This window comes from Nicotiana sylvestris, chromosome 7 (genome assembly GCF_000393655.2).
Source record: "Nicotiana sylvestris chromosome 7, ASM39365v2, whole genome shotgun sequence".
Lineage (NCBI taxonomy): Eukaryota > Viridiplantae > Streptophyta > Magnoliopsida > Solanales > Solanaceae > Nicotiana > Nicotiana sylvestris.
The window spans coordinates 160285168-160297653 of NC_091063.1; the positions used below are offsets into that span (position 1 = coordinate 160285168).

The following is a 12486-nucleotide window of genomic DNA, read 5'->3' on the forward strand; positions in this document are numbered from 1 at the left end:
TAGTTAACAGAATTTTTTGATAATCTGTTACTAATTTATCGTTAAATAGGATTAGAACATCAAATTTTTCTATTTAGCTATAAAATTTATCTGTCGCAATTTCCTATTTTGTAGTAGTGTTATATTTTGCATGGGTAGTTTGATCGATGCTTCAACTCTTTTTCCTTTTACGATGTCAAAAGAAATGGGAGGTCTCCCTCTATAATAATTAATAAGCATGTGTATGCGGGGATGTATTGTATATATGTTATTTTAAGGATTTAATTTTATAAATATTGACAATATAAGTTTTTGCAGTATCAATGTAATAGCAGGCTGCTTTAATTTTTTAGATAATTAGTTACACTTATTATAGGCAATTTGGATTTTGACGGCCATCCTAAGCTTAAAAAGGAAGAAAATGTCAAAGGGAGAAATTCGTTATGAGCTTTACGCATCGTTTCATAATGTATCTATCGTACTGTATTGTATTGTACTGTATCGTTTGATAAATACAATGTTTGGATAGATTGTGTCGTTTGCCGTCGTTTCATGATATCACACACCAACAATATGAAAAATAAACTTGCAATATTATAAAGAAAAATTGTGATATAAGGTAAAATTACTATATTAAAAAGTAGGGTAAATGATACAATAAAATAATTTAATAATAATAAAGGGTGAGATTGAGAGAAAAAGACAAGGTAACGGCATGACCACACCAAATCGGTCGTTACATAAAGTGGTACATTTCGTCGTTATGTAACGATGGATTTAACGATACGATACAATAAAATTTAAGTAACAATCAAAACAAACTTGTATTTAAAGTAGCAATACGATACGATACAATGGGTAACAACCCTCCAAACAAGCTGTTAGGTACTGGAGTTGTTTTGTGAAAGTAGCATTAACTACCACCTTTATTTGTGATTAATGATATTTTCGTTTACACTCAATGCATGATTTGTGACACGAGACATCTTACCTGAAAATAGATCGACATTTTATTTGTGAAAAATGTATGCACAAAATAGAAAAATGTTTTGTCTTTCAAATACTTCTAGCTACCAAATGTATAGTTTCTTTATCCCCCTCCCCCCTCTTTACAATCTACAAACCACAAGTCTCACAAATAGGTTTGTCACATAGCATAAAATTAAAGGGTGTAATTGATGAACCGGCAATAATTTTTTCATCTTTAATTAGAGATCTCGAATTATTTCTTTTTTGGATTAGGATACAAGGCTCGAACTCGTAGCCAAGTGGCATGAAGGGAATTCGCTCAACCACTACAATTACGTAATTGTAAATTTTTCTGCATTTAATAGTTTCGAGTTTGAACTCTGAAAATGAAGTCTTCTTCGTTGGAAAGCGTTAAAACCCCCATATAGACTTTGTACGAGCCAAATCCGGATTAGTAAGGCCAGTAGGTTCATGATACCGGAATGTTAAACAAAAGAAAAAGGTTTGCCACATTATTCAAAAAAAGTCTAAATAAAATATTCTGAGGCTTGTGATATGGAAATTATATCGCCAAGAAAAAAGAACAGCTGTTCATGTGCTATATTTGTGATATAAAAATTGTTATGAAGAGCTATATGGACATCTACACTAGATTAGGAGAGTAGTTGCTAAATCAAATTTCAATCATTCAAGCAGAAAAAGAAAACCTAAAGAAAGCATGTACTAACAAAATTCATAGCATAAATATGTTATTTTCATAAGGGTAATAATGGAAACAAAAGGGTTTTTGAAAATGATAGCTAACAGATTGGATATTTTTCTTTGTTTACTTGTATTTTCCAAAAAGGAAGAAATATAAAAACTCTTCTACTTATATTAAAATGGAAATATAGATATATAATTGATGATTACTTCAATTGTAAATTTTACTTTCTTTTTTTTTCACTGGAAAATATGTGTACTGCTTCAAGGACATGCACTCTATGCTATGTGTTAGTATAATTTAAGAGCACCTAATTTACATTCTATAAAATACGAGAAACATATATATTTAGTTTTGTATTATTCATTATTTTTAAGGAAATAAGATTAATGAAGCTGACCTAATTAATTAGAAAAGTGGTTAAATTGGGTTAGAAAATTCAAACGTAGTCTTAAAAATAATCAAGTATGGTGATTTTTGTCTAATTGAGCATTTTTACTCACTGTTAAATATGAGCTGTGACTGCCGTGGACATGCACGCACAAAGAGAACCACGTACATTACCTCTATTCTATTTTGTATGATTTTTTCATATTTTTTTCTCTTGCCTAAATATTGACAATTTTATAAATTTATTTATTTGAAAACTTTTTATTCTAGTATACTTTTTCTAATTTTGATGAAAAACTCTTGTATGATACATATAATATTAATATTAATATGACATGTCAAAAATGACTAGTTCTAAGGACATTTGATTTTCTATAGGAGTATACATTTACTTATATATCACATTTTGGGTTAAAGGTTGAATATGGCTAGATATAATGCACTTAATAATTATTAAGGTTTGTGGTGGAATGCATACGATCTCTACATGCCTAACAGAGATTCTGAATTCAAATCTTGATAATACAAAAAAAATCTAATAGAGAATATTTTCTCATTTAAAGAATTTTATGCAATGCTAATTCGAAGAGTCAATTCTTTAGATGGTCATCCAAATTACAGAAATAACTCAGTAATGTCAATTTTATTTGTTATACTTATATATATCAATAAAATCATTCATATTTTACCTATTGCTCTGCAGAATAACTCCTTACACGAAAAGCATTAGATGACTAGCATAAATAGTTCCTTAAGTTTGAGAGGAGGTCTACAATTGTCCTATAAATATACCTTTGTTCATATTAAATCCTTTATATTTATCAAAATAAGCATTTTTGGCTCCTATGAAATAAGTTGAATAGAGGTAATTTAAATTTCTTTTTTGGTTCATTTTTTTTTTTTTGATAATTTGAAGTTTGGCTGCTATGAAAGTTGAGTATGTACAGCGTAGTTTCCCCAAGTTAACATGCGCAAAAAATGTTTAGTTCCGATAAATTTAAATGATTTAATATGCATAAAGGTATATTTATAAGACAACTTTACTGCTATTAGGGGTGTATATCAGTCGGGTTGGTTCGGATTTTATAATTACCAAACCAAACTAATTGTGTCGGATTATTAAATCTAAAGACCAAACCATACCAATAAAACTCGGGTTTTTCACTCTCGATTTTTCTCGGGTTTTCGGGTTATTCGGGTTTTTTCGGGGGGTTTTCCGGTAAAATCTTCATAGAACAAAACATATAAATTATGCTCAAAATATTTCTTTAGTCCTAGTAAGATATGACTATATAAAGTATTTTTCAAGAAAATAATACAAAATATGAGATATGTCATGGCATTATCCTAAAATATTCAACAATAAAGACAATAAAATTATGTAATATAAATATTGCTAATTAAGAATCTATAATAAAAATAAACATAATCTAAGAGTACTAAGTCATGCTAAAATAAGTAAACTAATAAGGGAGTATTAAATACATGACTAAGCACTAAAGAAAAAGAAAAATAGGTTATGCATTTTTATCTAAATTATTGCAAAACAAAAAATAGATATTCAATACATTCCCGTTTATAGTATTGAATTAAATGTCTTTTGTTAGCATTAGTATTGATTTGATTTTGGTTTGAGCTTTTGTTAGCACTATTTAATTTACTAGTGTTAATGTCTATAAAACTTATTGGAACATTCAAAAGTTCTAAGTCTAATCTTGAAATAATACCTTAAAAAATAAAATTATGAAATCTTTTAAGAAATATTTATAAATTACATCACAATAAGTATATTTATATATTAAATATATCTAAAATTTCTATATATGTAATGTCGGGTTGGTTTGGTTTCGGTTTGATTTTCTTTAGTTAAAACCAAACCAAACCAATTATGCTTGGGTTTTTTTTCCCAACACCAAACCAAATCAAACCAACCCATAGTCGGGTTTTTTTCTCGGTTTAACTCGGATTATCGAGTTGGTGCGATTTGTCGCTTTCTTTTGTATACCCCTAACTGCTACTCTCAAACATAAGGAATTATTTATATTATTTTTTTAGTATTTTTCATATAGGAGTTATTTTGTAGGATAATATGCAAAATATATATGAATGATTTTATGGTTATAAACAAAAAAAAAAATATTTTACCAAGTCATTTTTATAACTTGGATGATCATCCAAGGAATTATCTCAAATTGAAATTAGTCGGGATGACAACAACAAGAGCAATATATCTAATGAAATTCTATAAGTGAGTTACAGGGAGAATAATGTGTACGTAAATTTTACTCATATTTTGTAAAAATAAAAAGGCAATTTCCGATAAATATTCAACTCGAAGAAAACATAATCCCAACCGTCATTTAAAAAAATGATAATAGAGAAACCAGGGGAAAAAAACAGTAATAGCAGCAAGAAAAATAAAAAGTGCAGTGAATAAAAAAATATTCTGTGTAAGGTACAAACCCAAAATTACAGAATGGACCCCACAGGTTCAGTCTACTGTGACATACAGACGGGGACAGCATCACACGAAGAACAGATTCACGGACTAGCTATTGGGAATTGCAAAAATTTCCTTTTTATTTTAATTTTTAATTTAAGATGGGCCCCCATTTTGTAGCTGAGGCTCGTGTGGGCCCCATTGTTTTAATTATGTTGTAATCATTTTATTCCTGATGTTGATCAGAAGAAAGGAAAAGGGTTAAAAAGGTCCCAAACCTTTCTAGTGTTTGAACTTTCTAACTTTTATTTTATAATATTATTAGTTTGTTAATTTCAAGAAGAACACATTTAAAAGTAATTTTCTTCACACGTTTGTACAAAGTTAATCACAATCCATCAATTTACCCCTTTTTGCTCACTTTTGGTCCACTTTGTCAAAGAATTATGGAGTGATTGAAAACTATTCCATCCGTTTAAAAAATTTAGCACTATTTTTTATTAGTCTATTTAAAAAAGATTGAAATATTCGTATAATTTCTTAATAAGAGATTTTTATAATCACATAAATATTATGACTTGTTTATGACCATATATATCAAAAAAATTTATTGCCACACAAATTTTATACTCTCTCCATTTATTTTTATTTGTTCACTATACTAAAATATATATTTTCACTTTTACTTGTTCACTATACTAATCAAGAGAAAGACAATCTTTTTTTCCATGTTTTATCTTTACCATTAAGTACTCATTTTCAAATCATTTGTCATAACTTTTAGAAATGCTATCATTATTATAGGTAAAATTGTAAAATACATACTTTATTTTTTTTTCTTTTAAAACGAGTGCAAAGTTAAAAATGGACAACTAAAAATTAACGGGGAGGTTGTATATTTAAGACCTTAAATTTTAAAATACTCCATGTCTTTATTAAAGTGCGTGCAAGTCAAACTAAGACAAACAAATTGAAACAAGACCTGTAAAATTCAACTCTCACCAGTAATAGCCAATTCTTTAATAAATCTTTAAAAATAGAATTCAAATTTTCTGTAGATCATTTCTTCACCCACTACTTACGCACATTCAATTTATTGACCTTTAACTAATAATTGGAGTTTATACCTACAGTCTTTATTTGATTTGATTAGTAATTAAGTGGAGAACACCACTTTTGCTCTTCACTAAAAATGGATAATATTCATTTGTTTCACAGGGTGGAAAAGGCAGATATCACTTTTACGTTTTAGGCAAACCTGTTTTTTCTTTTATTTATTTATTTATTTATTTTGCATTGCTGAAAATGAAATTATACCAACTAATAATAGATGTCTGAACAGGAAAGAACCATTATTATCAATAAGACGATTTGATATCCATTATATAAGCGTTTATATGTATATATTTTACAGGATTACAAAATAAATTCTCCAAGAACTTTCAGTAGAGCTGAATCTAAAACAATGGATAGTATCTATTTTAAATTGATGATCTTTCATTTTTAATTAATCAGAGATCTAGAATACGAGCTTTTGATAATTGAAAATCATTTGTAGGAAGTGTTTACTTTTTAATAAGCCTTACAAAACGCAAATTCAAATTAGTTGCGACTGTTTTCATTATAGAAAGATTTTTTTAGTAAAGTAACTACTAGAACCAAATAGGCTTTCTACATATGCATTATTTAAAACTACAATTTTTATCAGCTATAGCAAAAAAGAAACAAAATTATTGCGTTTCTCCAAGACTGCCTAGTTAAATTCATTTTATCATTCAACAGTAAGCCGTTAAACAATATATCTAAATATCTAATGCATGTACTTATGCAGATATACTTATATATAAAAAAAATTCCAAAAAATTAAATAAATTATAAGATCAGTATGCTCATTTCACACCTAAAAAAAATGTAGAGGGAATAATTATATACTCCACGAGACTTGGCGTCATACTTACTAAAAATGGAAGCAATGATGAAAACAGTGTATTTCTGTCTTATGTAATATGTGCAAAGTTTAATGCGAAAGCGTTATCTACTCCTATATTCTCATTGTACTCTGGCAATGTCATCATTATTACAATTTAATTTGACCAAAGGATGACCATAGAAATTCAATAAGTACTATATAGTTGGAGATTAATTGAAAGATCTTTACATTAATATTCATGCCCTTCTCATACCTAGGATAATGTTAGAGCGCGGACTCAATTAAATTCATTATTTTAGCTTGAAATATATTTATATATGTAAAAGAAAAATTAAATGATGTGCATATAATAAACTTGCGCTTATTCTAGTTCACTAACTCTAGAATTTGCTTTCGTGTGCCTCAATAATGTTGATGACTATAAAATATTCATATATTATATACTTAAAAATAAGTTATTTTAAATTATATATATATAATATGTCAATTATCTGTAATAGTATTTTGCAGGAAATAAAAATATCATGATAAAGCAAATAAAGGAATAAAAAGAGATCGCGATGCATCATGGCAGTAGAAGCACGTCGCATCATGGCAAAAGAACCACGAGGCATCGTGGCACCTTATGGGATTTAATTTCTATAAAAAGGATGTCATATTTGTGTTGAAAGAGGGGGAAGATCATATGTGCCTAATTAGCAACTTTTCTCTAGATTTAGTCTTTACTTCTTTCTTTATCTCTTTCACTTTCCTCTTGTAGTTTTTGAATTTTCTAAGAGTGTTGATAGTATTTTAAGAATTTCTTTCTTTGTGAGATATAAAGACTCCATAATGGAGTAATTTCTTTTGTTGGGATAGTTGATGAAACTCGATATTGTTATAATATTAATCTCAATTTTACTACATGCTTGACCTGAAACGTTCTAATTATATTTCGATATTGTGCTGGAATATTAGTTTTAATTAATTATTATTACTTCTATCTATTTGTTCTCCAAAATTACTTGTATGTCAATTTTGTAATTCTTACAAAGCAAAATTAATATACGATAACTATTGGGTAAAATAATAGAGTGAGAGTAATTCTTTTTAAGCTATCATTCCAAGTCTGTAATCTTGCTTACTTCCATTCTAATTCTCACGGAGGAGTTGTAGTTGACAAGATTATTGCTTTTTAGTAAAAAGTAATCGCAGGAGGTTTTTGCTATCTTTTAGCACAATTCAGGCAAGAAAATTATTTCAGTTTAATCGTCACGGGCCATATATCAATTGATTTACATAACCTCACAGAGTGTTATTAATTGATTATTTTTTAGTGAGCAAATATAATTGTATTAGCAATAAACAGTTATTCCTAAGATAAATACATGTAGAAGTTAAGATTTTATTATTATCACGCTATCGAGTGAATTCAATGATTCCCAACTCTTTTTAAATATAAATCTTCCGAAAGTTATTTTGTTTCAACTTAAGCAATTTAAATTTTCAACAAACAAAACTTCATCAATCTGATTCTCTCAAATAGTAGTAAGAATATTATAAGTTTGTAGCTAGATTCTCCAATCTCTGTGGGACGATATCATAAACTATACTAGAACTTGACAGAGTACGAGTAGCAAAATCTTATACGCATTGGCCTCGTCAAATGTTTAAAATGCGACACCATTTTATAGGACGCACACAACTATAATAAGGTAAAAGAATTATGTATATATCTATATGAGATAGTTGAATTCCCTTGGCTTCTTCACATGTTTAAATTTTTCGTTATTTTCTGAATCCCTTGATGAAAATCCTGACTCCGCCACTGACTGTAAGTTATTGTATTAGTTGATCGTTGTAATTACATAGTATCTGTATGGATTGATATATGAGTGATCTAATGTGTGAGAGATTTGCATCAGAAGAAAACGAGTCACATATAATTTAAATTAAGGACGAGCTAAGCGTTAATATTGTTTTCGAAAATGCAGAAAAGAAAAGGAAGAAAATGAGAAGCTGCATAAAATTTTCATTTCTCCAAGTAACAAAACAAAATACCTATACTGATGCTAACGGTATATTTTTACATTAATTATCGGTATATTTTAATATGTTGTAACAAGTTATTTATTTTATTTTTCATATCCGACTTGATATTTGTAATTTTTTGTTGTTATAGGTAAGTTAACTTATGGTACTATATACGTCATTGCACATAAGTTTAACAAACAATAACTAATCTAGTGTGAACTCAAAAATAGAGTTTTGGGAAGGGTCGTGTGTACGGAATATTTTTCCTGCCTTGTGATGGTAAAAAGATTGTTCCCGATAGACTCTTGGGAAAAACATAGTAAAGCAAATTTAACAAACTCAAAAAGAAAGAAAAAGAAAACATTAAAAAAAAAAAAGCAAGGAGGCATTGAGACAATTTCGGTGGCTGTAAATTCTGAATCTCGTAGTTACAATATTAGCTTCTACTATTTTTTTAGTATCCTCTTAAATTATCATCTGTCTTGATAATTGGAATTTAGCTCGAAAAACTACAAAATGACACAGAGCTCTACACATTCTGGTTACAAGCAGCATACAGCCAATTCTACATATATACAAATACATATTTTAAAAAGGAAGTATTCCTTTAAAAAATAAATATCTTATGATAGAGAGCCTCAAAGCCTCGGAACACCGGTAAAGTTATTTTCGTGCGACTTCCGTGTGACTTATAGGTCACGGGTTTGAACTTTGAAAGTAATCACTAATTCTTGCATTAGAGTAAGCAACCCCCACTTCCAACCGAGAGGTTGTGAGTTCGAGTCTCCCCAAGAGCAAGGTGAGAAGTTCTTGGAGGGAAGGATGCCGGGGGTCTATTTGGAAACAGTCTCTCTACCCTAGGGTAGGGGTAAGGTCTGCGTACACACTACCCTCCCCAGACCCTACTAAGTGGGATTATACTGGGTTGTTGTTGTTGTAATTGCGGCTCTTCCTTGTATCCTGCTTAAATACGAGATACTTTATGCACAAGATTGCTTTTTCAGATAGAGAGAGATCAAAACAAAAAGGTGGCCCAGCAGCTAAATCTATGGCTGACCGACCTTGAAATATAACAACGTAAAAATGAAAGGACATTGAACGAGAAAACTTGCAAGAGAGAGAAATTAGAGAGAGAAGTGTGTTTTTTCTGTGTGTGTATATATGTGTGTTGGTTAGAAAAAGAAAGGAAATATTCTCTTTTGCTTTCATGGTCTTTTTTTGGTGTTTTCTTTTTAAATCACACAAACTTTTCTCCAGCTAGCAGCTGCTAATCTCTCCTCTTCAGAAATCTTAGCTGTGATACAAAGCCAAGAAAACCTTCACAAGTTTGAAATAAGTCTTAGGTTCTTTGTTTTTTCTTGGTGTTTTTAAGATTCAAAGTTTTGTGTTTTTGTTTGTTGTTTGGCTATACACTTATTCTTACTTTGTTCTTTTGGAACAATCTGAAAGTTCTGAGATTTGAATAATACCAAGTTTTTTTTATCTGTATGTATTTGGAAAAAAACTTAAACTCTTTGAGTTAGCTTTGTTTTTTAGCTCCACTGCTTCTTTAGTTGTCAAAAACAAAAACCCTTTATATCAAATGATGTCTGGTGATGTTTTTTCAATTCCTTCTTCTGTCAAAGGAGTAGTACTACCTCATCATCCTCAAGATGTATTACTTGAACCAAACCCTAACCCTAAAGCTAATTCTTCTTCCAAGAAAAGAAGAAATCTTCCAGGTACACCAGGTATACAAATTAACTACTCATTTCTTATATCATATATAGAAAAAACATCTATATATGTTTAGTGCACCGGGCCCTTTTCCGAATCTCGCGCATAGCGGGAGCTTAGTGCACGGGGGCTGCCGATGTTCTTGCTATAGTACTTGACCAAGAGCTTTTTTTCTTTGTATGTTGACAGATCCAGATGCTGAAGTTATTGCACTTTCACCAAAAACACTGATGGCTACAAATAGATTTTTATGTGAAATCTGCAACAAAGGTTTTCAAAGGGACCAAAACTTGCAACTTCATAGGAGAGGACACAATCTACCATGGAAATTAAAGCAAAGGAATAAACAAGAAATAGTGAAGAAAAAAGTATATATATGTCCAGAAAAAACTTGTGTACACAATGATCCTTCACGTGCACTTGGAGATCTTACTGGTATAAAGAAACATTTCAGTAGAAAACATGGTGAGAAAAAATGGAAGTGTGAGAAGTGTTCAAAGAAATATGCAGTTCAGTCAGATTGGAAAGCACATACTAAAACTTGTGGTACTAGAGAGTATAAATGTGACTGTGGAACTCTTTTTTCCAGGTAATTAATTTCCCTTAGATTGGTACCATGTAACATGGTTCTTGTTTAGGAATATTTGTTTCAAACCGAAATAAATGCTAGCTCATTCATTCATAGGAATTAAGTAGTTTAATTCAATGTCTTTGTTTTGATTCAATTTATTGCCTCAACTCCTCCTGAGTTCTGAGTTCTGACCACAAATTATCAGCTATTAAATTGTTTGATATTCCATGCGTATGTTATGTGATCAGGAGGTCACGAGTTCAAGCCGTGGAAACAATCTGTTGCGGAAATGTCTATAATAGACCCTTGTGGTCCGGCACTTCTCCTAACCCCGCACACAGCGAGAGCCATGCTGCCGTTTATTCCATGTGCCTGTTATGCCTTAAATTTAATGTTGGGTTTTCTATTTTTTCTTCCATTTTACAGGAAAGATAGTTTCATTACACATAGAGCATTTTGTGATGCTTTAGCTGAAGAGAGTGCAAGAATCACTTCAGTGGGAACAAACAACTTGAACTTCAACCAGCAACCCAATTTAGTTGGTGGAATTTCCCAAATTGGGACAGGTTTTGTACAAGATTTTAGTGGTATGACAAGTGGGAATTCTCTACATCATCAGCAACAAAAGCCAAGATTATCACTTTGGTTAAATCAAGTCAATAATAATTCTCAGCTCAATAATCCTCTTCACATGTCAACACCAAGTTCAAATCTTTTTGCTTCCTCTAGTTCAACTGGATTACCAGATCATATGGTGCAAATGCAATCTCCTAATAATATCTTTGGTAATCAAATGCAATGGGCAATTGACAAGAATGTTGCAGCCACTACCCCTGCAACTTCAATGACTGAAACCTTATCTTCTATGTATTCTGATAATCAAAATCAGCACCCAAAATCTTCAACACCAATGTCAGCTACAGCACTTCTTCAAAAAGCTGCCCAAATAGGTTCAACCAAAAGCAGCCCAACTTTCTTTACAAACACTTTTGGTGTAATGAACTCTTCATCTTCTTCCTCAAACACACAAATATTCAACACTTTGTCTCAAACCACAAGTGAAATGCACCAAGTTTTTGCTAAACAATCAGAGGATTACAACCCAACAGATAATGGTCTCATTAATGGGTGTCCAAATATGAGTTCATCAGCTAATACTAAAGCAATCAATTTGGATCAGGCATTTATGCAAACAGTTGGCATGCAAACTCAAGCTGTTTCGTTCAACTTGGATAATAGTCTAACCAGAGATTTTCTGGGCATGGGAAATGAAGGGGGACGGCCATTTTTGCCACAAGAGCTGGCTAAGTTTGCTTCGATGACTTCAGCTATGGGGTTAAGCCATTACAGTAGTGGTCACTAGCAATATGTCTTTTCACTTATCTTTTTTTGTATCACAAAATACAATAATGTAAAATTTGAACCTTATCTTGAGCTGGATGGCTCAGCCTATTGGTTATATTTCTTTTTACTTTTTACTTTTTTTTTTTTTTTTTTTTGCATTAATTTGGATATGTTTCCTCTTGAAGATAAAACGCTCCAAAAAAGAAAACAAATGTATAACTTAGCAGTCAAACGTATTTAGAATTTAAATTTACTTTTAGTACGGTAGTCTTTTGTTTCTTGTGACCGTTGTTATGAATTTACTATAAATATTTTTTTTTTAAACTTTTAATAGTTAGTAGAAATGTTGACTGCATACTTAAATCTAACCTCTATTTTTGGAGGAACCTAAACTGATTTTAATTTCCATTTACGGGATGGAAATAGTGCAG

General features: G+C 30.5%; 1 protein-coding gene across 2 annotated transcripts; it reads left to right on the top strand.

The window, feature by feature from the left end:
- The first annotated feature begins 9526 nt into the window (after positions 1–9526).
- Positions 9527–12170, top strand: LOC104230234 (zinc finger protein JACKDAW-like). 2 transcript variants are annotated; one of them, XM_009782988.2, is made up of 3 exons: positions 9527–10154; positions 10330–10729; positions 11138–12170. In XM_009782988.2, the coding sequence occupies exons 1-3, from the start codon at positions 10007–10009 to the stop codon at positions 12072–12074; spliced, it is 1485 nt and encodes a 494-aa protein (XP_009781290.1). In that variant the 5' UTR covers positions 9527–10006; the 3' UTR covers positions 12075–12170. The 2 variants fall into 2 exon arrangements, with proteins under 2 accessions (XP_009781290.1, XP_009781292.1); XM_009782990.2 differs by having other exon boundaries at positions 9708–10145.
- Positions 12171–12486: the final 316 nt, after the last annotated feature.

Coding starts and splice junctions, on each gene's coding strand:
- LOC104230234 (XM_009782988.2), top strand. CDS start 10,007: ATGATGTCTGGTGATGTTTTTTCAATTCCTTCTTCTGTCAAAGGAGTA. Junction 10,155..10,329: donor AAATCTTCCAGGTACACCAG/GTATACAAATTA, acceptor GTATGTTGACAG/ATCCAGATGCTGAAGTTATT. Junction 10,730..11,137: donor TGTGGAACTCTTTTTTCCAG/GTAATTAATTTC, acceptor TCCATTTTACAG/GAAAGATAGTTTCATTACAC.